At 49.3% G+C, this 25,960-nt stretch overlaps 1 protein-coding gene across 6 annotated transcripts in view; it reads left to right on the forward strand.

The window, feature by feature from the left end:
• Positions 1-25,960, forward strand: part of DIP2B (disco interacting protein 2 homolog B) — a 76,181-nt gene that overhangs the window by 38,800 nt on the left and 11,421 nt on the right. For 3 of the 6 annotated variants that reach the window (XM_054051339.1, XM_054051342.1, XM_054051343.1), the window contains exons 4-29: positions 4-129; positions 2,231-2,443; positions 4,918-5,061; positions 5,987-6,106; positions 6,697-6,894; positions 7,140-7,231; positions 7,739-7,849; positions 9,679-9,802; positions 10,306-10,415; positions 11,136-11,238; positions 12,210-12,274; positions 13,532-13,625; positions 15,005-15,124; positions 15,939-16,053; positions 17,387-17,526; positions 17,743-17,879; positions 18,192-18,272; positions 19,294-19,421; positions 20,119-20,233; positions 21,176-21,377; positions 21,808-21,917; positions 22,043-22,123; positions 22,658-22,781; positions 24,194-24,315; positions 24,921-25,032; positions 25,641-25,750. In XM_054051339.1, the coding sequence (XP_053907314.1) occupies positions 4-129; positions 2,231-2,443; positions 4,918-5,061; positions 5,987-6,106; positions 6,697-6,894; positions 7,140-7,231; positions 7,739-7,849; positions 9,679-9,802; positions 10,306-10,415; positions 11,136-11,238; positions 12,210-12,274; positions 13,532-13,625; positions 15,005-15,124; positions 15,939-16,053; positions 17,387-17,526; positions 17,743-17,879; positions 18,192-18,272; positions 19,294-19,421; positions 20,119-20,233; positions 21,176-21,377; positions 21,808-21,917; positions 22,043-22,123; positions 22,658-22,781; positions 24,194-24,315; positions 24,921-25,032; positions 25,641-25,750 (3,197 nt within the window). Of the gene's footprint in view, positions 1-3; positions 130-2,230; positions 2,444-4,917; positions 5,062-5,986; positions 6,107-6,696; positions 6,895-7,139; positions 7,232-7,738; positions 7,850-9,678; positions 9,803-10,305; positions 10,416-11,135; positions 11,239-12,209; positions 12,275-13,531; positions 13,626-15,004; positions 15,125-15,938; positions 16,054-17,386; positions 17,527-17,742; positions 17,880-18,191; positions 18,273-19,293; positions 19,422-20,118; positions 20,234-21,175; positions 21,378-21,807; positions 21,918-22,042; positions 22,124-22,657; positions 22,782-23,286; positions 24,164-24,193; positions 24,316-24,920; positions 25,033-25,640; positions 25,751-25,960 lie in introns of those variants that run through there. The other 3 variants (XM_054051340.1, XM_054051341.1, XM_054051344.1) reach the window with 3 other exon arrangements.

Raw genomic sequence — 25,960 nt, forward strand, 5'->3', positions numbered from 1 at the left:
CAGATATCCACACGGAAGCGGTTCAAGCAGCACTGGCAAAACACAAAGAACAGAAGATGGCCCTGCCCATGCCGACGAAAAGGCGGTCTACGTTCGTCCAGTCCCCAGCTGACGCCTGCACTCCCCCAGGTTAGGCCCTGCCGCGTGCGTGTCTGCGAGATGCTGAGGCGCGTGGGAGGCACAGGATCCAAATCCAGAGGCTGCAACTGTCACAATAGCCAGGCTTTTCCACGTGTCCGTAGGTCCCAATACATCTCAGGGCCATGAAGATGATTGAGGGCTGGAGCACCTCCTGTACGAGGACAGGCTGAGAGAGTTGGGGTTCAGCCTGGAGAAGAGAAGGCTCCAGGGAGACCTTAGAGCAGCTTCCAGTGCTGAAAGGGGCTCCAGGAAAGCTGGGGAGGGGCTCTGGATCAGGAAGTGCAGGGAGAGGATGAGGTGGAACGATTTTGAGCTGAAAGAGGGGAGATTGAGATGAGATCTTTGGGAGAAATGCTTTGCTGTGAGGGTGGGGAGGCCCTGGCCCAGGTTGCCCAGAGCAGTGGGGGCTGCCCCATCCCTGGAGGGGTTCCAGGCCAGGTTGGATGGGGCTTGGAGCCCCTGAGCCAGTGGGAGGTGTCCCTGCCCATGGCAGGGGTGGGACTGGATGGGCTTTGAGGTCCCTCCTAACCCAAACTGTCCTGTGATTCTCTGTTTCTCCTGCCGCTCTCATGCTGTGTTTGAGCAGCTGTTTGTGTTCAGGGAGCTGCTGGTGAGGCTGTAAGAATGACTTCTCTTCTGGGAGCCCTTAAAGATCCAATTGGCAAGAGCTGGGCAGGCTTCTCTGGACTGAGGCTGCTTCTTCTGCTTCCCTCACACTTCTTTCAGTTGCATAATTCACGTTTTGGTATTGTTGAGGTTTGATACGCAGGAAATACTGGAAAAGGATTTGCAGCGATGTACATTTCTGGGCAAGGACCTTGAGGGAGTCCTGTGGGATTCTGTCACTCGCAGGACTTCTCTTCCTAACCCCTCCCATGGAGCGGCTGCAGCAGAATCCCTCGGATAACGTGCTGCCTGCTGTGGCGCATGTGCCTCAGATGTTAATAAAGCGCCCTGTTTTCAGGCAGCTGCATGCGCTGGCTTCAAAGATGAACGTGTGTCATTCTCCGCGATGACTTTTGTGTTGTGTCTCCTTGTGCAAAAGCGTCGCAGTCACTTCTGTTGGTGAAATCACCTGCAGATTAATAATTCATACCTCATTGTGAATTCTTATCTCGCTCCGAAACAGCTCCGCTAGCCCGCTTCGCTCACCACGGTGCCTTGATCTCCTTTTTCCTTCACGCTTCCTCATTTCCTTTCCTTCCCTTCCCTCTGGGGCCTGGTGCATGTTCCCTGGCTCCTCGCTCTCCGCTCTGTACTGTGGGTTGTGCACTCGTGCAGGTCCTCACTGGTCTGGGATCAGCCTTTTCTTCCTCACTGCTTTCCACTTCAGCCGGATTTAACAGCTCGGTTTACAAGCAGGCCACAGGCGGGCAATCGCTTGGAAGAACACGGGCATTTCAGGCCAGAGCCTGCCTTGACTATTGGTGTAGCCGGAGATACCGAGCGACAAGCACTTTCTTCGTGGTAAATAATTCATTCTCAGCTTTAGGATAGACGAGGGATCCGTTCTCTTGGAAAGGCAGGATGCAGTTCCTTGTTGTAATTTTCTCTTTTGTTTTATGGTTGGCTTTTTTTTTTTTGTTATTTTCTACAATTGAAAGGGACCCTTTAGAAAACCTAAACAACAGCGTTTGTGTGTGTGTGACCCTGGCGCATTTGTTTCCCAGTGCCTGTACTCTGCTTTGTTCTGTGAACGTTTGAGTCTGACAGCGATACTGACCCCTCGCTTTCCATTCCGGAATTAGCAAAGCTAAGCATTGCAGCCTCAGATATTCCAGAATATGAAAGGAAAAGTAACGAGAGAAGTTAATCAACTTGAAGAGCTCAGGGGAAGGATCCTGAGGAGGTGAATCTTGTGTGTGCTTTAAACAGGGGCAAAACACCAGGGGGGAATGCGTTCACATTGGAGATGTCTGCTCCTTAACGTCTGGTTTGGCCAATGTAACCTTGTTTGACACAGCCTGCAAAGAAAAAAAGATGTTTGTGTTGCAGCCGTGTGCATCGCTGTGTGAACGGGAAGGAGGGCATGTTTGGTGCGATGTGCTTTTCCCTAAGCAGCTAGATTTTCTTTTCTGCTTCCACACAGACACGTCTTCTGCATCCGAGGATGAGGGCTCGCTAAGGCGCCAAGCTGCTCTTTCTGCTGCATTGCATCAGAGCTTACAGAATGCTGAGTCTTGGATCAACCGATCTATTCAGGGGTCATCCACATCCTCATCAGCATCTTCTACACTTTCCCATGGAGAAGGCAAAGGGACCAGTGGGTCACTAGCTGATGTGTTTGCCAATACTCGAATAGGTAGGAGATGGGTATGAACAGAAAAAATTGCTTCGAGTTCAGACTGTGTAAATAAAGCTGGAGTTGCCCCGTGGGTAAGGGAAATTCAGACCAAGAGCTGAGTTAGTTTTGATGGAACTCGCTAGGATTTGGTGGAGCTGCACTCTCACGATTCCTTTTTCCCTCAAGAATTCCAGTGTTTTGATTGGAAAAGGGGGTGGGGAGCAGGAACGTGGCCAAGTAGAGAAGCCTCCAGGGCTGATGGGCAGTATCGACAGGTTCAGGAGGCACAACATCCGTTCTGTCTCCTGTGCTGCTTCCGTCTACGACCGCTTGAGCTCCTGTGTGCACAGAGTAGCGTTTGGCATCCGTGTCCTGACGAAGATCGCAGGGGTGTCTCTGCCTGGCAAGTGGGGGAAATGCTGTCTTCTCATATTCTCCTCTTGCTCTGAGCCCTAAAGGTTTATTGTTTGTGTTAGATTAAAAAAAGAAAAAGGACCAAACCCAGCCATGTATGTGAACAAAAGAGCACGTGATTCAAAAAAAATTGTGATAGCAGAGGAAAGGTTTAGCACAGACCTTTGGTGACCACTCTGAGAAACGATCAGAGCATCCAGGCTGCTGAGAAGACGGAGGGAAATCCACAGATCTGGATCCCCCAGGCTCAGTTTTCTGAGGCTCTGAGGTGCTTCTCGCTGCTGATGCTTCTGTTTGAAATGGCAAAGTTTGGTTTTGCTCTGTGTACGTTTGTCTCTTTTTTTTATTTCATCTGCTGCTGAGGGCATTCCTGCATCTCAGGAGGCGTTTGCAACGTTCTCTGCTTCTGCTTAACTGGTTTGGGCTGAGCAGTGCCTAGAAACGCTGGGGGTTTCACTGCCTCCCTCGATTGTTTTTATTGCTGTTATTTTTGTTTATTTGTGGGGATGCAAGTTCTTTTCTTTCATGGAAAACTAGGGAAATTGCCCGTAAAATGGACCCAGTATAATTAACGTGTCTTTGAAGCAGGGAGGCTGTTTTTAGTAGAGCGCGCAGAAAGCCACGTTACCTTTTGTAAGGAATGAAGGTAATTGAATTTAGCTTTTTACCTACAGAATAACTCCTAGCTGATATAATCGGTATTTTATGCAAAACGGAAGTTTTAAATCTTGGTTGGAGTTGCCGTTGCTGTGTAGATGCCACGTGCATCCTATGTTAACACCTGATTTAAATGAGTAGGAGCTCTCCCACTCAATTTTATCCGTCTCTCCGGAGAGAGCAGTGACGAATATTTGGAGTTGTACAAAATCTGGGTCCTTCACAGCAATCTCCAAAGCTCAATACCTCAGAAATATTCCTTGCCACCAAAGGGATGCAGAAAATGATTTTTTTCCTTCCTAGAAAGAGACACAGAGAATCCAGTGGTCCGCAAAACCTCGCTGGGGAGTTAATTGGCATCTGACTTCCTTCACCTCCCTGGGCAAGCCAACAGGCAGTTCCAAAGGCGTTGGGTTTTTTTCCTTCACAAGCAGCAGCTGCTGGTTCTGTTAAGCTGGAATAGAATATTCATGCCCTATCGGAGGGTTGAACCTGCTCCTTTGTATAGAGAAATAAGCAAATGATATAAAAGAACATATAAAGGAATATTCTTATATAAAGAAATGTAAGCAAAAATCGTGTATTTAAGAGAAAGCGAAGGAGCAAGTCCTTGAAATCTTCCGAGCTGGTTGTGGTTTCGAAGCTCGCATCTGAAAAGCAGAACAGGATTGGCAACTTAAAGCAAAAGTAAGAACCCAGCTCATTCAATCCGTTAGATTTTCAGTTGGTTATTGAACTGCTGGATGGGCTGATGCTGCTCAGCCACTGAGCTGGAAGAAGTTGGAACCCAACCTGATATTTTGCTGATGTGCTTTAGCCAACAGCCTCCCGTGTGTTTTGTTTTAGAAAGCCCTTACTGACCAAAAAGTGAAATAGCACAATTCTAACAAGAGAGCTTCCTACGTAGGTGATGGAGGGGTTTGCTGTGGAGCTTGGAATATTGCAGAGCTCATATGGATCTCAAAAGATTGTTTTCTCCCTTTTTTCCCCTTTTTTCTTTTTCCCAGTGCTGGAGGAGAAGAGGTTCAGCTTGGTTTGAGGGTTAGAGACCAAGATTAGGAACCTTGTTTTGGTGAACCGCTGTTCTGACATGGACAGAGCCACCCATCAACCTGATCCAGTGGGAAGTGTCCAGTGATCCAGTGGGCTTGGAACTGGATGGGTTTTCAGGTCCCTTCCAACCTAAACTATTCCAGGATTCTGTGATCTTGTGCCTCTGTGTTCTGTTTTCCAGAACAATGTGCACCTCTTAGAGCTACTTCTGTTTAGGAAGCCGTGTGTTTAGTCATGATAAGAGCTCTTGCACACTCAACTCATTAAATTCTTAAGCGAGTTGGTAACAGGTAACTCGCACTGTGCTGCTCCCGTCTCTAAAGACAGGATGATGTTAATCGCCATCTCAATTTTCTCCCTTTCTTTAGAAAATGTCTCAGTTCCCCCCGATGTCACAGCAACTACCTCCTTGTCCTCGGCACGCCCGGCAGCGATTGACCTGCCTCCCGCAGGGATCGTGAAAGGCATGCACAAGGGATCGAACCGATCCAGTCTCATGGACACTGCTGATGGTACGGAGCCGTTTGGAGTCACCACATATTAGGATGGTCTTAAGGAGGGACCTCAGTCAGGAGGTTTATTGTTCCAGTTTATCCCATTTAAGCACTTCATAAATGGTTGTGGCATTGGGAGTAATGCGAGCCGGGAGGCCGTGGCCCGGGTTGCGCTGGGACGCGGTGGCTGCCCCATCCCTGGAGGGGTTCAAGGCTGGGTTGGATGGGCGTTGGGCAGCCTGGTCCAGTGGGATGTCCCTGCCCATGGCAGGGGGGGCTGGAATTAGATGATCTTTAAGGTCCTTTCCAACCCAAACTATTCTATGATTCTATGATTAACACATCCCTGTCCTGCAGCAGTTCTCTGCCGTGTGCTGAACTAGAAAATATCATGGGAGAGATGATAGACTTTTGCCTTCTACAGCTTTTTAAGTACAAAATGACAAATGCATGTTTTTAAAAGCTTTTCTCCTAGAATCTGCCAAAGGAAAGGTAAGATCAATGAAATAATGGAATTCTGAGCTGTAATTAAGCTCCTGTGAGGCTGATAATGCGCCTCTCAGCTGACCTAAACCTTTGTGCAGAGGAGCAGCGTTGATGCTTCAGGTCTGGCTGTGTCCTCCCTCTGGTGGCAGCACTGCGCTGCCTTCGCTCCATGCTGCAGGCTGGCGTTTGCAGCCAGAGAGAGAGATGGAGAACAGGCTTTGGGAGGGAGTAAATGCTTTAAAACCCAGTTTCTATTACTGGCATTTTCTGACTGCTGAGTCGAGAGGCAACCGATACAACACTTGGGTCATCCTGCACTGGCGCAGCCTTGAGCGATCGGAGCCGGTACCTGAGAGAGTGGGTGCGCAGAGAGAAGTGTTTGGCGGTGGGAGGAGGAAGACATAAATGTTTAGAGCCGTGATGAACACTTTGCTGAGCCAAAAATCTTTCCCTTCAGGTGTTCCCGTGAGTAGTAGAGTCTCCACGAAAATTCAGCAGTTGCTTAACACCTTGAAAAGACCCAAACGGCCGCCCCTGAAAGAGTTTTTTGTGGATGATTTTGAAGAAATTGTAGAAGGTAATAGCACCAAATAATGGGGTTTGTTATTCATTTGTTGAATTACACAGACACGTCCAGTGCTGGATTTATTTATGCCATTGGTGTTGAAGCTGACTGATTCACTTTGCAGCAGTAGCCTTTGTGAACAGTGATACCAAGCCAGTGTTTTGAGTAATTCCCTTTACAGCCGAGTGTTGAGTGGCCTTCTCAACCCAAAACTTCTTACGATAACTAAAACTTATTAGCAAAAATACTGAAATATTTTTTTTAAACTCCTTTTTATGCGCTTAGGCTGCTTTAATGAATTCCCAGAAGGGATTTTCTTTACCGGTAATTGCATTACAACCTGATTTTGGAGGTGGTTGTTCTTTTCTCCGATTCTGTGTCCCCTCCCTCGCTGTGGGGTTGAATTCCTGTTAAGAGCAGAGGAGGAGAAGACTGTGTTCACCATGTTTGGTGCAGGGCTTCCTAGAAAACAAACTGGGATAGGGCTTGTTAAACCTAAAGACGATGAGGAAAAGCGTTTGTTTTCAGTGTGTCTTTCCAGCTTAACCGTCAGGGAACCACCGGGCAAAGATGAACCGGAAACATGATTGAATTTCCTTCAGTTCCCCAGCCCGACCCCAACCAGCCGAAGCCGGAGGGTCGCCAGATGACGCCTGTGAAGGGAGAACCCCTGGGTGTCGTTTGTAACTGGCCTCCTGCCTTAGAAGCAGCCCTGCAGCGCTGGGGAACCACGCAAGCGAAGTGCCCCTGCCTGACAGCACTGGATGTCACAGGAAAACCGGTTTATACCCTCACCTACGGTGAGTCGAGCTGTGATTTCCATTGCTAAACCGCTCCGAAGGAGCGGTGGAGGATAGAACGCAGGGTGGTTGGTCTTGGCGTGGTTGCAAAGTCCTTCCTGGGTTTGGAGAGCTTTGTAGAGAAAGCAGCACAACTGAAACGGAGGATGTGGCTGGAGAGGGTAAAAGCAGTTCAAGAATTGCAATGTTCTCTTGTTTGCCGGGTTGCTTTAGAGTTGTGCAAGTCTCTCTTCTTTGTGTTCTAGGCAAATTGTGGAGCAGAAGTCTCAAGCTGGCCTACACACTGCTTAATAAACTGGGGACCAAAAATGAACCCGTGTTAAAACCTGGAGATAGGGTAATGAGTTTGGGGCCGCCTGGTTCTCCCTCTGAAATAAAAAGAGTGTTTTGGGGGGCTGTAACTTAACCGCAGACACTGTGATCTTGTTCTTTTAATAGCAAGGCTTTTATCCCAGGGGCAGGCTGTTTGGGAAAGAATCTTTTGTGATTTTTCAGCCCTGCCGGCTCCCCTGTAAGCAAATTCTTGGCTCTGAACTTCGAAATGCATCTAAGGAAGAGCATTGCACCTCTGAGAGAAGCACAGAGCTTTAGATCTCTGTGGGGTTTTGCTGTGTGTGCATCTTTGTGAGTATGGGCACACGGGGGATGCTGACGTTACTGCATGAGGGACTCATGTGCGTACCAGATATTCCATGGAAGAAAGAGCTCTTGAAGATGCCCTGTGAAAAATGATGCGGTAGAATTGGAAATAACACGATGTTTTCTGACTTCTAGTCACTGTAGATCTGCACCTCACAGTTTCTCCTTGTATTTCAACTAACGAAACATCCTTTGTGGATTGTAGGTAGCCCTTGTTTATCCCAACAACGACCCCGTCATGTTCATGGTGGCGTTTTACGGCTGTCTCCTGGCAGAAGTCATACCAGTGCCTATAGAGGTACCTCTTACCAGAAAGGTAACGTTGATGGAACGTAGAGGAACAATAGGCTGATGTGGGATGAAAACCAAGCCGGACCATCAGCCTCGAAGTGTTTCGTAGCATCCAGCTGCTGCCTTAGCGGCTCCAACACAATGTGCAAAGCATTTGTCAACCTGGAATAGCTGTTTAAAACTGGAAAAACATCGACCAGAGAGCTGTGCTGGGTAGCTGGAAATGGTTGATTCACCTAAATGCTGTCGTCTGGCTTCTGTTATTGCAAATGATTGATATGGTACAGATAATATTGGGGCTCTGCCCTCTGATCGATGCGAAGCAGGTCTCGTTTCCAGCCGTGCTTCACGTCTGCCAGTCTTTTGACTTGGCTGCAGACTAAAGGTGCCAAGTATTCCTGAAGAATTTGCCCAATGAAGCATTTTCTTTACCCTGACCACAATTTTTGCAATATTGCCATATTCTTGCCATGTCAAGAACGGTCTCAAACTTTAGATCTCATAAGAGGAGTCAAAATGGCAGGATAATGACAAACACATTGCAAGAGAGGTGGTAATGAGATGGTAAGCGAGGCTGGCGATGCTACAGGAGTCACAGGGTTCTGCTGTCATTCACCTGCAGCGTGACAGCTGCTGTAGCAACAAAACACAAAATTAAGTGTGTGCCCAATCAGATTTTTTAGTGAGCTACCTCATTCCAGTGGTTTTATCGTTGGGCAACAGAAATTAGATCCAGGTTGTTTCAGTGTAATTATGCGTTTTGCATTTTGCACCTCATGATTCCTCTTTGAAGCATCTGAGCTTCCATTAATGAAAATGAATGGTGTGTGCTCGGTGCTGGGATGCTGGGCAAGAGCACTTGTTTTCCATGGATTTCACATCCAACGCTTTTAAGTCCTGCTAATGTAGTATTTGTTTCATGTATGAAGAGTTCCCTTTGAGAATCGACAGATTTCTCTGCAGTCTGTCCCTGGTTTATGTAATCGTTTCATTTTTGAACAAAATGAATTGAAATGAGCAGACTGGGTGTGCAGAGCGGTCGGTGGCTCCTCTGCGGTTTTACGATGGCTTATTGGTTCCCTGTGGACTTTTATTGGCTTGTGGGTGCATCTCCGTTGTCAGCCGGCAGGCCTCGGTGCTGGATATCCACCCTGTTCCAAAATGTGTCATTATGGAAGTTTAGAAGCAGTTGTATTCATCCCTGCCCGGCAGCAGCTGTCACGGAACCATAGAATCCTGGAATAGGTTGGGTCGAAAGGGACCTCAAAGCCCATCCAGTTCCAACCCCGTGGGCAGGGACACCTCCCCCTGGATCAGGGGCTCCAAAGCCCCATCCAACCTGATGAACCTCGAGGGTTGGGGCAGCCCCCACTGCTCTGGGCAACCCGGGCCAGGGCCTCCCCACCCTCATCAGGAAGAATTTCCTCCTAATGTCCAATCTAAGTTTTCCCCCTTTCAATTTAAAGCCATTTCCCGTTGTCCTGTCACTCCAGGCCCTCCCCAGCTTTCCTGGAGCCCCTTTCAGTGCTGGAAGCTGCTCTGAGTTCTTCCTGGAGCCTTCTCTTCTCCAGACTGAACAATGCCATCTCTCTTAGCCTGTCCTCATAGCTGAGGTGCTCCAGACCTCGGATCATCTTAATCATTTGAGTTTCAAACCGTTGCCACACACTGGATGTGGGAGCAGAGGGATAAACCAATGGAAAGCGTGTTTGTGGGTGTAGGTTGTTTCTTTTTCCTCCTCCCCCTGTGATCCATAGTTACCAGCCAGCCAGAGCATTCGCGGAGTTTGGTAAGGGGAAAGTTGACTTCTGTCATCTTTAAACAGGAATGACTTTCTTCCTCCTCTTCCCTCAGGATGCTGGTGGTCAGCAGATTGGTTTTCTACTGGGAAGCTGTGGTATCGCTCTGGCCCTCACCACTGAAGTTTGTCTGAAAGGGCTTCCAAAAACCCAGAACGGAGAAATTGTGCAGTTTAAAGGTCAGATCAGTTTTCCGCTTGCTTTTGATGGTACTTTTGCTGTAGCTGAAGTGTCTGAAAATGCTCATGAGTGCAAAGGGAGGGCAGAGCAAGCGACTTCTCTGACTGCATCACTGAACCATTGTAGGTTTGATGCTTTTGGTGTCAGTCGAGTCGTGTGTCTGACAGAATCGCTCTGTGTTCTGGAAGTCAGTGAATCCACCTCACGAGCCAGGGTTGTCCTCAGATCCCTTCAGCGGCATTTGGACAGTCCAAATGCAGTTTTATTAATTTAAGTTATATTTAGAAATACTGCAGAGCTCTTCCCTGAGGGGAGGAAGTGTCTTGTTGCCCACTGAACTCCCTGATGAGCCGTGAGATGAACCTTCTGGCTAGTGGGGTGGCTTGGCATTTGGCTTGTTTAACTGAACTTGCACACAGGGGGAGGAGTTTAGTGTCTTCTTGCAGAAAAATCCCTCAATAAATAAACTGATATTAATATTCCACTTCAATTTTGGCTCTAGGTTGGCCCAGACTCAAGTGGGTTGTGACAGATTCAAAGTATCTCTCCAAATCTCCAAAGGATTGGCAGCCCAACATTTCAGCTGCGGGAACTGAGCCAGCGTATATTGAGGTAAGCAGCAAATGGGGAATAGAAAGCAGTTTCTGTGAGCTGAATTTAATGTTCTCATTACCAGAGAGACAATGCTTTCATCTCGCTACCCTAAACTTCCCAGTTTGTAGCCACTGAAGCGCGTCTTCCGCTGTGCGCAACCTGCTGTGGGGCTTCTTTTAGCGTTGAAAACCTTTGTGGCCTTGATTGCTGCTCAGAACGAATGGGAGAAGCTATTCTCGTTCCAGAAAGCTTGTAATTGAGATGACCGAGCTCTCTGAGACAGTGCACTTGATAACACAGATTCCTGAAACCACTTAAGCCAACAGCATTTTGAGTTTTCTGTTCTCGTAGCAGAGCTTATTGTCTTTTGTATGATTGGGAATCGCAGGAGTTTACGTAGCTCCGGTGATTTGGCCACTGTAAACTTACGCATTGGTGTCTCGGTTTACTTCTGGGAGCAGGAAGAGTTGCTGTGAGAAGCAGTAACAGAAATAAACATAAATACGTTCAATTGCCATCTTTATCTCGCATCTCTGGAATTATCGGGACGTGTTTGCTACCTGAATAACTCTGTTCTCAGTAGCGAATCTTGCTGGTACCTTTCTACAAGCAGGTATTTCTCCGAGTCAGTATTGGCAGCTTTAGAGAAACAAAACTTTATCGTTTGGATTCTGTGACTTCATTTCCTCCGTGTGTGGGAACCAAAGTGATGCCCTGACTTTTTCTTCTCTTCTGTAGTACAAGACGAGCAAAGAGGGCAGCGTGATGGGCGTCACGGTGTCTCGGATTGCCATGCTGGCTCACTGTCAAGCCTTGTCGCAGGCCTGCAACTATTCTGAAGGTAAGTGATGGCACAAAACATCAAAGGTGTGAAGGGTCAGCAGTGTCGTTTTTGGGGGTCGCCTCTCCTGGTTTTAACAGCTGTCTGTGAAGAAGCAATGCACAGTAGTATCTACTTCAACTACAAAGTACAGATGAGCTCTTCCCTAAAAAGCCAAGACTATAACCTTTTCAATCCAGAGCTGCATCGTTTTCAGTGCCGAAGTGAAGAGGAATGAGAAGAGATTTGAAGCCTGTCTAAAAAGTTAACAAATCTGTTTGGATCCATCAAAAGTGGAGCGTTCTCCAAGCTTGAGCCTTTCTCTTGCTGCACTGATGGATCACCCATGGAAATGTCTCTCCGGCTTTAGTTCTTGATAGGGCTGTAAATGCCTCAGCACTTCTTGCATGAACTGCCTCTATATTCATCATAGGAGGCTTTTTTGCTGACCTGGAAACAGAGGCTGCTGCGAGGGCAGAGAGTTCTGAGACAGGATATGTTTTTTGTCTGATCTACTAAATAAAGCTAATTTATGTATCCATGACTGAAACGGTATTTTTAGGGCTGTATGTAATAGTAATTTAAAATGCAGAGTTTGTCTTTTGGAAGCCATCGCTTCAATTTCCGTTGCTTCTGGGAGTCAGTGCTTGAGTGATGTTCTCTGCTCTCTTCCCCTGCTGCTGCTGCTCACGCATAATGAAGTTCAGACCCTTTCTGTTCTCCAGACGCCCATTACAGGCTGGAATGGAATTTTCTGGCAACTCTGGGACGTGTTCCTTCTCTTAAATTGATGTTCAGTTGTGTTCTTTTGCATAACAAGTTGCTCTTGACAGTCGGACACGTAATCAGAGAGACGGGGCTCTGCCCTTGCTGCATGGGTACCTCTTGGAACGAGCTGACAGATTCAAGCGTACGCGGATTCGAGCATAAGTAATGGTCACAGCTGTCCTGGCACGTTTCACTTCACTTCAACTACAACTTTCTTTTCCCAGGTGAAACGATAGTGAATGTTTTGGATTTTAAGAAGGATGCGGGGTTGTGGCATGGCATTCTAACGGTGAGTTCATAGAATCATAGAATCACCAGGTTGGAAAAGACCTCTTGGATCATCGAGTCCAACCATTCCTATCTGCCACTAAACCATGTCCCTGAGCGCCTCGTCTCCCCGTCTTTTAAACCCCTCCAGGACGGGGACTCCCCCCCTCCCTGGGCAGCCTCTGCCAGGGCCCCACGACCCTTTCGGTGAAGAATCTCTTCCTGATGTCCAGTCTGACCCTCCCCTGGCGCAGCTTGAGGCCATTCCCCCTTGTCCTGTCCCCGTCACTGGGGAGAAGAGCCCAGCGCTCTCCTCTCTGCAATCCCTTTCAGGCAGTTGTGGAGAGCAATAAGGTCTCCCCTCAGCCTCCTCTTCTCCAGCCTCAACACCCCCAGGGCCCTCAGCTGCTCCTCGTCACACTTGTTCTCCAGCCCCTTTCCCAGCGTCGTTGCTCTTCTCTGGACACACTCCAGAGCCTCAACATCCTTCTTGGAGTGAAGGGCCCAGAACTGATCCAGGATTCGAGGTGCGGTCTCCCCAGTGCCGAGTGCAGGGGCAGAATCCCCTCTCCGGCCCTGCTGGCCACGCCGGCTCTGATCCAAGCCAAGATGCCATTGGCCTTCTTGGCCACCTGAGCACACTGCTGGCTCATGGTCAGTTGCTGTCAACCAACACCCCCAGGTCCTTCTCCTCCGTGCAGCTCTCCAGCCACTCTTCCCCCAGTCTGTAGCACTGCGCAGGGCTGTTGTGCCCCAAGTGCAGGACCCGGCATTTGGCCTTATTGAACCTCATGCCGTTGGTCTCAGCCCATGGATCCAGCCTGTTCAGATCCCTTTGCAGAGCCTCCCTACCCTCCAGCAGATCCACACTTCCTCCCAGCTTAGTGTCATCTGCAAACTTGCTGAGGGTGCGCTCAGTGCCTTCATGCAGGTCATTGATAAAGACATTGAACAGGACTGGACCCAGCGCTGAGCCCTGGGGGACACCGCTTGGGACCGGCCTCCGGCTGGAGTTAACTCCATTGACCACAACTCTTTGGGCCTTTACAGTCGAGCCTGTAAGGCCTTCCTGAAGCATTTCGTAACTCTTTGTAGTTGCAGCGATTGAGGACATGGTCGAGGACCGTTACCTGCTAAGTCAACCGTTTCTCTCCTTGCTAGATCTGGAATTCTCTGGGGGAGTGTGGTGGGAGGGGTGGTGGGGAGCGTGGGTGACCCCTCTTTCTGCTCCATCATAGATTTTGTGAGCCCTTATCTAAAAATCCCTTTCTGCTTTCAGAATGTAATGAACAAACTGCATACGATCAGCGTGCCCTATTCCGTGATGAAAACCTGTCCGCTTTCCTGGGTGCAGAGAGTTCACGCCCACAAAGGTAATGGCGTGTTCCACAACTCTAGCTTGAAGTGTTGAGGATAAACTAGTGAGAGGATAATCTCAAATGCTTTAGTGCCTGTCTTCTTGCTCACCCGTGACAAGTCCCAAGGGCCAAAACTCTAATTTGTGTTTAAATACGCACATGTTCCTAATGCCGTCTGTGTGCCGTGGCACTGGGGTTGGAACGGGATGATCTTTAAGGTCCCTTCCAACCCAAACGAGTCTATGATTCTGTTCTTGATTCACTGACATAAAATCATAGAATAATTTGGGTTGGAAGGGACTTTAAAGATCATCCAGTTCCACCCCTGCCATGGGCAAGGACATCCCACTGGATCAGGTGCCCAAGGTCCATCCAATGTGGCCTTGAACACCTCCAGGGATGGGGCAGCCACAGCTTCCCTGGGCAACCTGTTTCAGGGCCTCACAGTGAAGAAACTCTTCCTAATGTCCGGCCTAACTCTGCCCCTCTCCAGTTTATCCCCGTTCCGCCTTGTCCCATCCCCACAAGCCTTTATGAACAGCCCCTTTCCAGCTTTCCTGGAGCCCCTTCAGGTACTGGAAAGTCACTATAAGATCTCCTCAGAGCCTTCTCTTCTCCAGGCTGAACAACCCCAACTCTCTCAGCCTGTGTTCAGACTGTTCTCCAGCCCTCTGATCATCTTTGTAGCCTCCTCTGGCCCTGTTCCAACGGCTCCATCTCCTTCTTATGTTGAGGATTCCAGAACTGGACACAGGACTCCAGAGGAGGTCTCCCAAGAGAGGAGCAGAGGGGCAGAATCTGCTCCCTCCCTGCTGGCCACGTTGCTTTGAATCAGCCCAGAACACGGTTGGTTTCTGGGCTGCGAGCGCATGTTGCCGGCTCCTGTCGAGCTTCTCATCCACCAGCACCTCAAGTTCTTCTCTGCAGGGCTGCTCTCAATCACTTCCTCCCCCGTCGTGTATTACAGTCGGGGATTGCCCCGACCCGGGTGTAGGAATAGCTCTGCCGCAGGTGCAGGTGAAGTCCATGGCACCTCCCGAACTGTGTGCTTGAAGCCAGTGCCTTTTATCAGACCAAGAGAACAGTTGAGCACAGTGAGATCCACCATGTGGATCCGAGAGCGCTCAGATGGTGATAATGATTTCTGCCTTTTAGAGAAGGGACAGTGGGAGTGACAGAGCCTGGCTCAGGTGGTGTGCAAATGGCCTGGATGCCACAGCAGATGCTATTGTACGTTGGGGTTTGCTGTTACCGCAGGCTCAGTTAATTAAAGCTTGCTTGCTTTAGTGAAAATATTCTCATTTGGGAGTGTTTGGAGTGTGTATTCGTGTGAAAATGACTCATGGAAAGCTTTTATTTGTCTTTACAAGCTTTTTTTTTGTGTTGATTTGCAGCAAAAGTTGCTTTAGTCAAGTGTCGCGACTTGCACTGGGCCATGATGGCCCATCGAGACCAAAGAGACGTCAGTTTGAGTTCTCTGCGTATGCTGATTGTAACTGATGGTGCAAATCCTTGTGAGTATGACATCCTGCTGCTTTCAGGACGGAGGTTACGCAGCTCGTTGTCTCGCAGGCTCCAACTTGACTCCTTTTGGAGATCATTCTGAGAAGGTTTCAGCCAGGGCAGCTGTCTGGAACACGGAGCTTGGCATTGTGATGCTCAAGCACCAGGGCAGGGGGTGTTCTGTGCTTCCGTCCTCTGAGTGGGAGTTGTGAAAGGCGCTGCAGAGTAAGGAACAAGAGCTGAATGGGCAACTTGTGAGTAAAACCCACAATTCTGGCAGACAGGGTGCGATGGGTTCCAAACCGAACCTGTTTGTGGTTCAGTTTGGAAGAGAGAGGGGAGAGTGTGAAGGCTCTTAAGAAGAACTTCGAAGGGTTAAAAATGCCCAGAAAAATCTGCGAGGAGTGCTCTTGGTGAAAAGCCTTAAAGAACCTTTGTCTGGGTGGCACCGGCTGGGAGGGATGCCGGGAATTCCAGACCTGTTTCTGCATGCAGTGTGGGAACAAACCCCACGTGCGTGCTTTGATTGTTGGAGCTTTGGGAAGTATTTTAAGCCTGTTCTTGAACCGTGAGCCTGTAACAACGCTGAAGCCACCTGGGGCAGAAAAGCAGGTGCTCCAGGAGAACACGCCTGTTCCCCAGCCACGATCCGTGGGCACTGCAGCTCCTGTGTGGCTGCTGTCCTGGAGATGCTACCTGCAGGTTTCAGAAGCGATTCTTTATGCGACTGGGCAGGTGCACTGCTCTCATTTCTAGGTTATTTTACAGCCAGCTTTTTAAATTAAACTATGTGAAGTCTTAGTGGCGTATTCTCTTTCTTTCCAGGGTCTGTTTCCTCCTGCGATGCCTTCCTGAGCTTGTTTCAGAGCCACGGGCTCAAACCAGAGGCGATTTGTCCCTGCGCCACATCTCCAGAAGCGATGACCATTGCAATACGGAGGTAACAAGTGGTCTGTTTGCTAAATGAAGGGATTCAGGCTGAGGTTTGTCCACCTGTCAGTTAGTCATAATTGCCTTAAGCTCCACTGACTTTTACTGTGTGCGCTCTGGTATTCAGAAGCTCAGTCGTTAAACATTTCTCTGAAGATACGAGTCGGGTTTTTTCCCCTCTTAAGACACGCGGCAGCTCGACGTGAAGCATGAAGTTTAACAAGGGCAGGTGCCAGGTTTTGTAGCTGAGACAACGGCAGTCCTGAATGAGCGAGAGGCTGGAGAGCAGCTCTGCCAAAAGGGATCTGGGGGTTCTGGTCGATGGCAAGTTGAACACAAGCCAGCGGTGCATCCTGGTAGCCGAGAGGGCCAAACATGTCCTGGGGGGCATCCAGCACGGCATCACCAGCCGGGCAAGGGCGGGCATTGTTCCACTCTGCTCTGCACCGGTGTGGCCCCACCCCAAATATTGGATGCAGTTTTGGGTGTGCAGCAGGATAAAAAAGATCTAAAGCTACTGGAGAGGGTCCAGAGTTGGCGAAAGGTCTAGAGGGGAAGCGTATGGGGAGCGGCTGAAAGCACTTGATCTGTTCAGCCTGGAGGAGACTGAGGAGAGACCTCATCGTGGTCTGCAGCTTCCTTATAAGGGGAAGAGAAGGATCAGGCACTACTCTCTTCTCTCGACCCAAGGGAATGGCAGGAAGAGGCCAGAGGAGGGTTAAGTTGGACATTAAGGAAAGGTTCTTCACCTCGAGGGTGGTGGAGCTCTGGAACAGCTCCCAGGGGAGCAGTCACAGCGCCAATCCTGACAATATTCCAGAAGTGTTTGACCAACGCCCTCAGTCCCATGGTGAGAATGTTGGGGTGTTCTGTGCAGGGACAGGAGTTGGACTCGGTGGTCCTTGTGGTCCCTTCCAACTCAGGTCGCTCTGTGATTCTGTGAACAGTGCCTGTATGGACTGTGCAGTGTTTTTTTCCTCAATTTACACAGCCGGTGTGGTAATCCTGAAGCTGAGATTCCATTTGGACAGTTGTTTCCATAGTCTCTTCTGTCCACTGCTGCCTCCTGTCATAAACAGCCCTGTCATCATCTCGCCTGGGAGCTGGTGCTCAACACCGGCTGAGCTGATGGGAACAAGAGTTGTGCTTGCCCAAGAATAGGGTTTCTTTTTTCGTCTTGGCTCTTCTGGGAGGCAATCTCTGCTGCCATCTCACAGCTTTCAATCTCTTACACAAAGAAGAGACGCTGAAATACACATATTTCTGTTGCTGCATTATCCTTATCCGAATCTAATAATAGTCTGCGTTCCTGATTGAGTGTATTGATCTTGTGTCCTTCAAAGGCCTGGGGTCCCCGGGGCGCCTTTGCCTGGAAGAGCCATCCTGTCCATGAACGGGCTGAGTTTTGGTGTGATTCGTGTCAACACTGAAGATAAAAACTCTGCTCTTACTGTCCAGGATGTTGGCCATGTGATGCCAGGAGGTAAAAACGTGCAGCAGGGGCCCCTTTAAGACCTTTTTGGGAATGGTCTGGGATGTTTTAGAGCAAGAAGCGGTCGATATTCTCTCCTGTATTCGGGCTCGGCGCTGGGGGCGGTTGGGCAGTCCCTGTACCGCGGTCTCTGGTGCCGTTAACCGTGTCCGTTGCTACACGAGGCGAATGTCGGGGTCTGATGGAAGCGGGTGTGCTTTGTCCTAGGAATGATGTGTATCGTGAAACCCGACGGGCCGCCTCAACTCTGTAAGACAGATGAGATCGGTGAGATCTGTGTTAGCTCCAGAGCAGGAGGAATGATGTATTATGGGCTGGCAGGGGTGACAAAGAATACATTTGAGGTATGTGTAGTAGAATACATCTTTCTTTCCCTATTTCCTGCCTAGAGCCGGTAGCTTTGTATAATGTCATGCTTTTGTAATTTAGTGTTAATGTTGTTTTTTAAAGATACTCTGACAAACTTACAGTTTGAGATATTCGATACTCCCCTCTCGTAAAGGTCTCCCACTCTGCTAAAATGATGACTGTGCCGAGGAGTCTCTCCCCTTCTCCTCATCCCTTCGCTCACATACAGTGCCATTCTTGATGTGGGGAATATTTTCCGATCCTCAGGCAAATCCACTTTGCCTCCAGTGTCCTCCCTTCCATTGCAGGTCATCCCTGTGAACTCGGCAGGCTCTCCGGTGGGCGATGTGCCCTTCGTCCGTTCTGGCTTGCTGGGCTTTGTTGGACCTGTATGTAATACGTTTTTTGAGCTTGCCTTCTTTTATTCACGTTAATCATAGAATCATAGAATAGTTTGGGTTGGAAGGGACCTTCAGGATCGTCCAGTTCCAACCCCACTACCATGGGCAGAGACATCCCACTGGATCAGGTGCCCAAGGCCCATCCAACCTGGCCTGGAACACCTCCAGGGATGGGGCAGCCGCACCTTCCCTGGGCAACCTGTTCCAGGGCCTCACCGCTCTCATGGGGAAGAAATTCCTCCTTTTGTCGAGCCTAAATCTGCCCCTCTCCAGTTTATCCCCGTTCTGCCTCATCCCATCCCCACAGCCTTTACGAACAGCCCCTCTCCAGCTTTCCTGGAGCCCCTTCAGGTACTGGAAGGTCACTATAAGATCTCCTCGGAGCCTTCTCCTCTCCAGGCTGAACAACCCCAACTCTCTCAGCCTGTCCTCAGACAGGAGGTTCTCCAGCCCTCGGATCATCTTTGTAGCCTCCTCTGGCCCTATTCCAACAGCTCCATCTCCTTATGTTGAGGATTCCAGAACTGGACACAGGACTCCAGAGGAGGTCTCCCAAGAGAGGAGCAGAGGGGCAGAACCACCTCCCTAAACAACCTTGAATGTTTAAAAGCGAAGCATTTCAGTATGGAAGAACATGTAAGGGTGGCCGGGGATGAGGTAGCTGAGAGTCACTGGGTTTGCCTAAGCCGGTAGAAGCTCTCATTTTTCCGTCACGTTGTCACTCCGGTGCCTTGCTGTGCTGCTTGTTAAATTTTTAGATTCCTAATTCTTCTAAAATCGAGTGTAAGAAGCCTTTTCTATGGCAGTTCCGCCACACGTGCCAGAGTGTCTTGTCTCACTGAGAATGCTTCTCCTGGTTTAGTCATAAATGATGGCATTTAAAATGAAAGAAACTGTGTTTTATACAAATTCCGTTGATCTGGCTGTAGGTAGGAAACGTGCAAATCGTCAAAGACATTTGAATATCTGCTGTAGGTAAGTCTCTCACTGATACCTTTTTGTCTTTCAGGGAAGTTTGGTGTTTGTGGTTGGGAAGATGGATGGGTTGTTGACAGTTAGCGGCCGCAGACATAACGCCGATGACATCGTAGCGACGGGATTGGCAGTAGAGTCGATAAAAACAGTTTACAGAGGAAGGTCAGCAAAGTTAACCTTGCCCCTCCCTATAAGCTTCTGTGTGTGCTATAATGAAACAGGATCCTCAGCATCATTTTTACTTTCTTTTCCGTAACTGGGAGGTTTGTGTAACTTGGTTAAGATGAAAATGGTTTGGGTTGGACAGTAGTGGGCCTGATCCTGCCCAACACAGGCGTGTTTTCCCCAATCTCCTGTCTGTTTTTTCATCAAGGCTGTGCACTTTAGGGGAAGGAATCAAGTAACAAGGTAATTCTTCATGTGGAGAACTTAATTCTCTGTCTGTTTTTTCTGAAGCAAGGAAGAGTTTCATTAATGCCCAAAGGCACTTAATTTGACTCAGCCATTGTGGATATCACGTTCTAGATCCTTGAGCAGGGATGGAACTCAGACTTAACGGGAGACTCAGGCTTCAGGCTCCTTACGTCACATAAACACTTTAAAGCTTTTGTTTCATTGGTGATTTGTCCCAGGTTGAAACAGCAGTGGGACAGCAGGATGAGAGGGCAGAGGACTGTGCTAGGCAGGAATTTCGTCAGAAGGTGTAATTAATCCGTTCTGTACTTCACAAAGTCTTTTCTCTGGCTTTGCCCCATGAGTTTTCTGATTTTTTACGAGCTCTGTCTTTACTCTGTTTCTTGGGCTTCTTCTTCCAGTAAAACCGGAACTTGTGGCTATGTGGCTTTCCTCTTTTCCTCAGGATTGCTGTGTTCTCAGTGTCGGTCTTCTATGACGAGAGGATTGTGGTGGTTGCGGAGCAGAGGCCGGATGCGTCTGAAGAGGACAGTTTCCAGTGGATGAGTCGAGTGCTGCAGGTGAGGCCTCTTGTGTAGATGGGCGACGCGAGTTTGTGCCATGAGGCGAGTCTGTGTGGGCAGATCGGAGGCTGTCAGCGTGCCGCAGGTGGGAAGACCCCAGGCTTACGGCCCCTCTTGGCACCAGGCGGCGTTACAGGGTCACAAGCTGGGTTCATCTGCTGCGTACAAGCTGTTCTGTTCTGTCCTGAAGGTCCTGGGAAAGCAACGGCATCATAAAACAACGTGGGCTCAGACCAAGCGGTCGGCGTTTTGCTACCAAGTTGACTGTGAGGACAAACACAGTTCCCTCTCAGCAAAGCGGATCTGGTGGTCAAGCCCGGGAGTTCTGCTTTTAGTTTTGGATCAGGCTGCTGCTCAGAGTGGCTTTAAAGCCACCCTTCTCTTTGGAGATGCACTTGCAGCAGGGAGACAATAAGAGAAGGGTTAAAATAGCTGACTGAGTGCAGCCCTAAGGATGCAAAATGAGTAGCAAACACTGTGAGAGCTGCCTGCCTTACGTGTGTGTCGTTCTCGGGAATGGTTCAGGTTGCGATATATGCAAACTGGGGAGGAAAATTAGGGAAGTACCTGGTGGTCTGAATAATGAATTAGATGCCTGCGTGCTGAGACAGACACAAAGGAACAGAGTGTGATGGTTCAGAGGAGACAGATGGCTCAAACCCTCAAATTGTGATTCATCGAGCAACTGTGTATATTCTGGGTTGTTGGTCACGAAAGGTTTCAGAAGGGATTTCTTGTGTATGAGATGAACCTTAAGGCAGGGATGCTCACCAGCGCTTAACTCTTACCGTAAGGCTCGCTGGTCCTGGAGGTGAGATGGAATGTTAGTGGCTGGTGTGCTCCTCTGGTACCTTCTAACTGCTGGGTTTTGTTGCAGTGCAGCCAGGAGCTGGGCTGTCTGCAGGAGTCCCCAGAATTCTCTGTCTTTCCTTTCTCCAGGCAATCGACAGCATTCACCAAGTGGGTGTGTATTGCCTTGCTCTCGTGCCAGCCAACACCTTGCCAAAAACGCCGTTGGGAGGGATCCATATCTCTCAAACTAAACAGCACTTTCTGGAGGGCTCTCTGCATCCGTGCAACATCCTCATGTGCCCACACACGTGTGTGACGAACTTGCCAAAACCCAGGCAGAAACAGCCAGGTAACGGGAACTCTTTTTTGCTTGCTGTTGGTAACCTGCAGTTCCCAATCCCAGACCTGGGAAGCTGCGTGGTGCCTCTGACGCCGAGTGTCCTACTGCCTGGGGACCGGAGCTTGTCTTGCGCTCCTTGCATGCGTCAGGAATTTTGATTCCTACCTTTGAACTCACTGGGATTCTTGCTGCTGATGAGCAGGAGACGGGCGATGCCTTCTGAGCTCTGTCAGGGAGGTTTCATTACCTCTCCTCTTGCATCCATGCCCAGGAGCGTGGGTTCCTCTAGAGAGTCTTCACACCTTTGCTCTCGGGGTTGGAACTAGGTGATCTTTGAGGTCCCTTCCAAACCATTCTATGATTCTCCTGCAGTTCTAGGCCAGCCCTGCCCCATTTGTTTTAAAAGTTGAGATTTCATGTGGCTGGTTTTTATCAACAGGCGTTGGCCCTGCCTCTGTGATGGTGGGGAACCTGGTTGCTGGGAAGCGCATCGCCCAAGCCTCTGGAAGAGATCTTGGGCAAATAGAAGACAATGATTTAGTTAAAAAGGTAAATGGGTATTTGTTACAGCGAGAGAATTGGGAAAGGGATTGACCCAAAGGCTGAATACAAAGCAAATGTAAAGTTGACCAAAGTAGAAGCACTGGGGTTTAATTCCTGCCTCTCTTTTGCAGCACCAGTTCCTGACAGAGGTGTTGCAGTGGAGAGCTCAAGCGACCCCTGACCACCCGCTCTTCCTTTTATTAAACGCCAAGGTACAGTCAGTGCCGAGCTTTGAGCTTTTTCAATGTCACCGTGTTATTCAGCACCAAGTTTGAGGCTGTGTTTAAAATCTTCTGCCCGTCCCAGTGTCCTCTTTTTAATCTCTGTATCTGATTTTGCCCATGGATTTGTAACATAACATTTGAACCTTTGGGTACCTTCGCCTGAACGACTGTCGTGGTTCAGTGCTTCGTTTTCCAACTGAGCCTGCTTGTAGGTCTCACTGGGTCCTGTGTCACTTAACGGTGTCCCCCCGTTGAGTGTATTCTGACGAGATTCTGGTGCGAAAAAACCTGAACTGACTCCCTGAAGGTAGAATTTTCTAGAGCAGATCTAACTCCATCTCTGTCTGATACTGTAGCGAGTAAATGACTCGTTAAATGCCAGCGGCTGTAGGTTTAGATAACCAGTAGGTAGAGAGTGATGCTAGAAAGCGAGTTTGGATGAGTTTTCTTTTTGCAGCAGGCATTTTACTGACACGGGGATTGTGCCAGGCCCTGTTGAGTGCATTTTTGTCTCCTTTCAAGGGAACCACTGTGTGCACAGCCACCTGCCTTCAGTTGCACAAAAAAGCAGAGAGAATTGCATCAGTTCTGTGTGACAAAGGACATCTCAATGCAGGAGACAATGTGGTGCTTCTTTATCCTCCTGGTAAGCAAGCGTTCCCGATGACGGCGTCCCGGGCTGGAATTACAGCATGGGCTTCCTTTGAAATCTCGCTGAGATCTGGAAATAGAGGAGGGTGTCGCGACAGTGATACCTTAAGGCCTGTGGAACTCACTGGTCTTGCTTTGACTCCAGAAAGGGCTCTCCTAACGTCTTGCAGTATCAGGACTCAGACTTTGTTTCTCTGGAGTTTTGGAAAAGATAGTTTGTACCTGGAACAGGCCCTGGCAGAGGCTGCCCAGGGAGGGGAGGGAGTCCCCGTCCCTGGAGGTGTTTTAAAGACGGGCGGGTGAGGTGCTCAGGGACGTGGTTTAGTGGCAGATAGGAATGGTTGGACTCAATGATCCAAGAGATCTTTTCCAACCTAGCGAATCTACGATTCTGATCCTTAATCCTGGATAGATCTTGCTGTGTCGTGAAGTTCAGAATAAAAACTTTAAAGGTTTCTGTAGTGATCACAGATTTTCTGGCCTGGTTATGTTCACTACAGGCTTATTAGAAACTTGTGACCGCACTGCACGTGGTGGAGAATTGCAGTGCTCGCCCCACCAGAGACTCCTCAGCTCCTGGTCTCTTCAGATCTTGTTTGAGGTCACGTTGCTGGTTTGCAGCTCCAGGGGAAGCACAGAGTTTGCTCTGAGGAATGGCAAGGTGGCTGCTGAGAGAGACTGGTGCTGTCACCTCCCGCCGTGCAGAACACGAGGCTGTTGGGAGCCTCTTCTCCAGCAGCGGGCTGGGAGCGGTGGGAGTGCCGGCGCTGCGTTGCGGCCGCTTAACGCACAGCTTTATCCGTTGGCATGTGCAAGACGCTCGCTGCTAGTGAGAGGCGCTCTGCCGTGTGCACTTCTTGCCCTGCCAGACAGTTCTTTTTGTACCAACTTGTGAGTTATTCGATGTTTGGGATGTTCTTTTCCTGTAAGCAGGAGATGGTTTGCTGTGCGGTCAGTCTTGTAGACATAAGGAGGAATTTCTTCCCCATGAGAGTGGGGAGGCCCTGGCCCAGGTTGCCCAGGGAAGTCGCGGCTGCCCCATCCCTGGAGGGCTTCAAAGGAGGTTGGATGGGCCTTGGAGCCCCTGATCCAATGGGATGTCCCTGCCTATGGCAGAGGATGGAACTGGATGATCTTTAAGGTCCCTTCCAACCCAAACTATTCTCGGATTCTATGATTCTCTCTTTCCCCAATCCCCTTTCCCAAGCTTTCTCAGCTTTCTTGTTGTGTTCCTCACGGTGTCGGGACTGCCTGCGTTGCACATCCACACTGTGGAAGTGACTCGGGGGGTGTGTGTGTGTGTGTGTGTATCTTCTAATGAAAACCAACGCTTGGAGAAGAAGCATTTGGGGGGAAAAACTGGTGTCCCCAGGCTGCCCACCCACCACAGCTCTTGTGTCCTTGCAGGCATTGAGCTAATCACCGCCTTCTATGGCTGTTTGTACGCCGGCTGCATCCCTGTGACCGTCAGACCACCTCATGCTCAGAGCCTCACTGCTACTCTGCCCACTGTGCGAATGATCGTGGAAGTGAGTAACGGGGCTGTGGCTGAGAGCGTGGCCCGAGTGCTCGCCCTTCAGCCTCTGGCACCAGTGGGTCACCCCGCTGTCCCAACTCTGCTGGTTTGAAGCGATTGAAGCGCATCTTATAACTGAAGGACAGTGTCTTCCTTCCTGAAATGCCAGAGAACAGCATCTCTGCTTGTGTGGCGAGATGAATTGCTGGGAAACGGTGTCTGAGTGATGCCGACATGTGATGTCACCCCCTGTACTGTCACACTGACACCCCTTCCTGCCGGGCAAGCGCAGGTCCAGCTGTTGGTTACTTCCGAGCCCAGTGACCAGGAAAGGATGCCTCCCCGTTACGATCACGGGAAGAAAGCTGGATGTAGACTGTGTAACGCTCTCACCTGCTCTAAGCGTGGTTATTTGCATTTTAGTCTGCTTTTGGGGTTTTAGCGAAGGGAGAGTAGAGAGAGTGTTACAAAACCCGAGGAAATAAATGGAAGTTTTCTGGGTGAAGCATATTACCAGGGCTGAAATGTGCCCTTGGACCATCACGTGTGGTAGCGACAGCACCACTGCAACGGGCTTTTGGCTGTCTTTTATTTTTCAGTAAGTCTTTATGGTTTTAGGTCAGCAAAGCTGCCTGTATTCTCACAACCCAGACCTTAATGAGGCTCCTGAAATCCAGAGAGGCAGCGGCTGCCGTAGATGTGAAAACCTGGCCAACCATCATCGACACAGGTGAGGTCCGTTGGTCAAGAGAGTGCCTGAAGTTCCGTGTTGGAACCGTTGACTGCGAACGGGACGGGACCATCCCCCATTTCAGATGTGAACTGGATGGCTCACATCACAGAATCACGGGATGGTTTGGGTCTGAAGAGACCTCAAAGCCCATCCAGTGCCACCCCTGCCATGGGCAGGGACACCTCCCACTGGCTCAGGGGCTCCAAGCCCCATCCAACCTGGCCTGGAACCCCTCCAGGGAGAACATTTCTGCCTAAGATCTCATCTCAATCTCCTCTCTTTCAGCTCAAAACCATTCCCCCTTGTCCTAGAAAAACTGTCCAAGAGAGAAGCTGGGCCTGAGCTTGTTGATTGACATCTCCTCTGCATTTGTTGAGCTCTGGGTGGAAAATAATTTTACTGAGAAGCCACCTTGCAGACAACTCTTAATTTCCTTAAGACAGAGAGTTGATATTTTCTTCCTTCTCCTGAGAATAAATAATTTCCTACATGGGAACTTTGGCCAGAGCTTTCTCATAAACTAGACTGTCTCTTTTGGAAAGAGAATTAATAGAAAGCCTTTCAATTAATCAAAACTTAACCACGTTTCTTCCATTCTCGTACAGATGACCTGCCCAGGAAGCGGCTGACACAGATCTATAAGCCACCTACACCTGAAATGTTAGCCTACTTAGATTTTAGCGTTTCCACAACGGGCATGCTTACAGGAGTAAAGGTACAGTAAAATGGTTTTAGAAGGTGAGGTTTTTGGTGTCTTGTCTTTGTCTGATCTTCTGGGTCACCTCTCCCCTCGACCTCCACCAAAATTGGCTCTTGTAGCTTAAATAAAGACTGTGCTTTCATTCCGATAAAGCTATGGATTCGTTGCAGACAATGCGGTACAACTGTGCCGAAGAATTTGTTGTGCGGGGTGGGAAGGTGGGTC

Source organism: Cuculus canorus, chromosome 29, assembly GCF_017976375.1.
Source record: "Cuculus canorus isolate bCucCan1 chromosome 29, bCucCan1.pri, whole genome shotgun sequence".
NCBI lineage: Eukaryota > Metazoa > Chordata > Aves > Cuculiformes > Cuculidae > Cuculus > Cuculus canorus.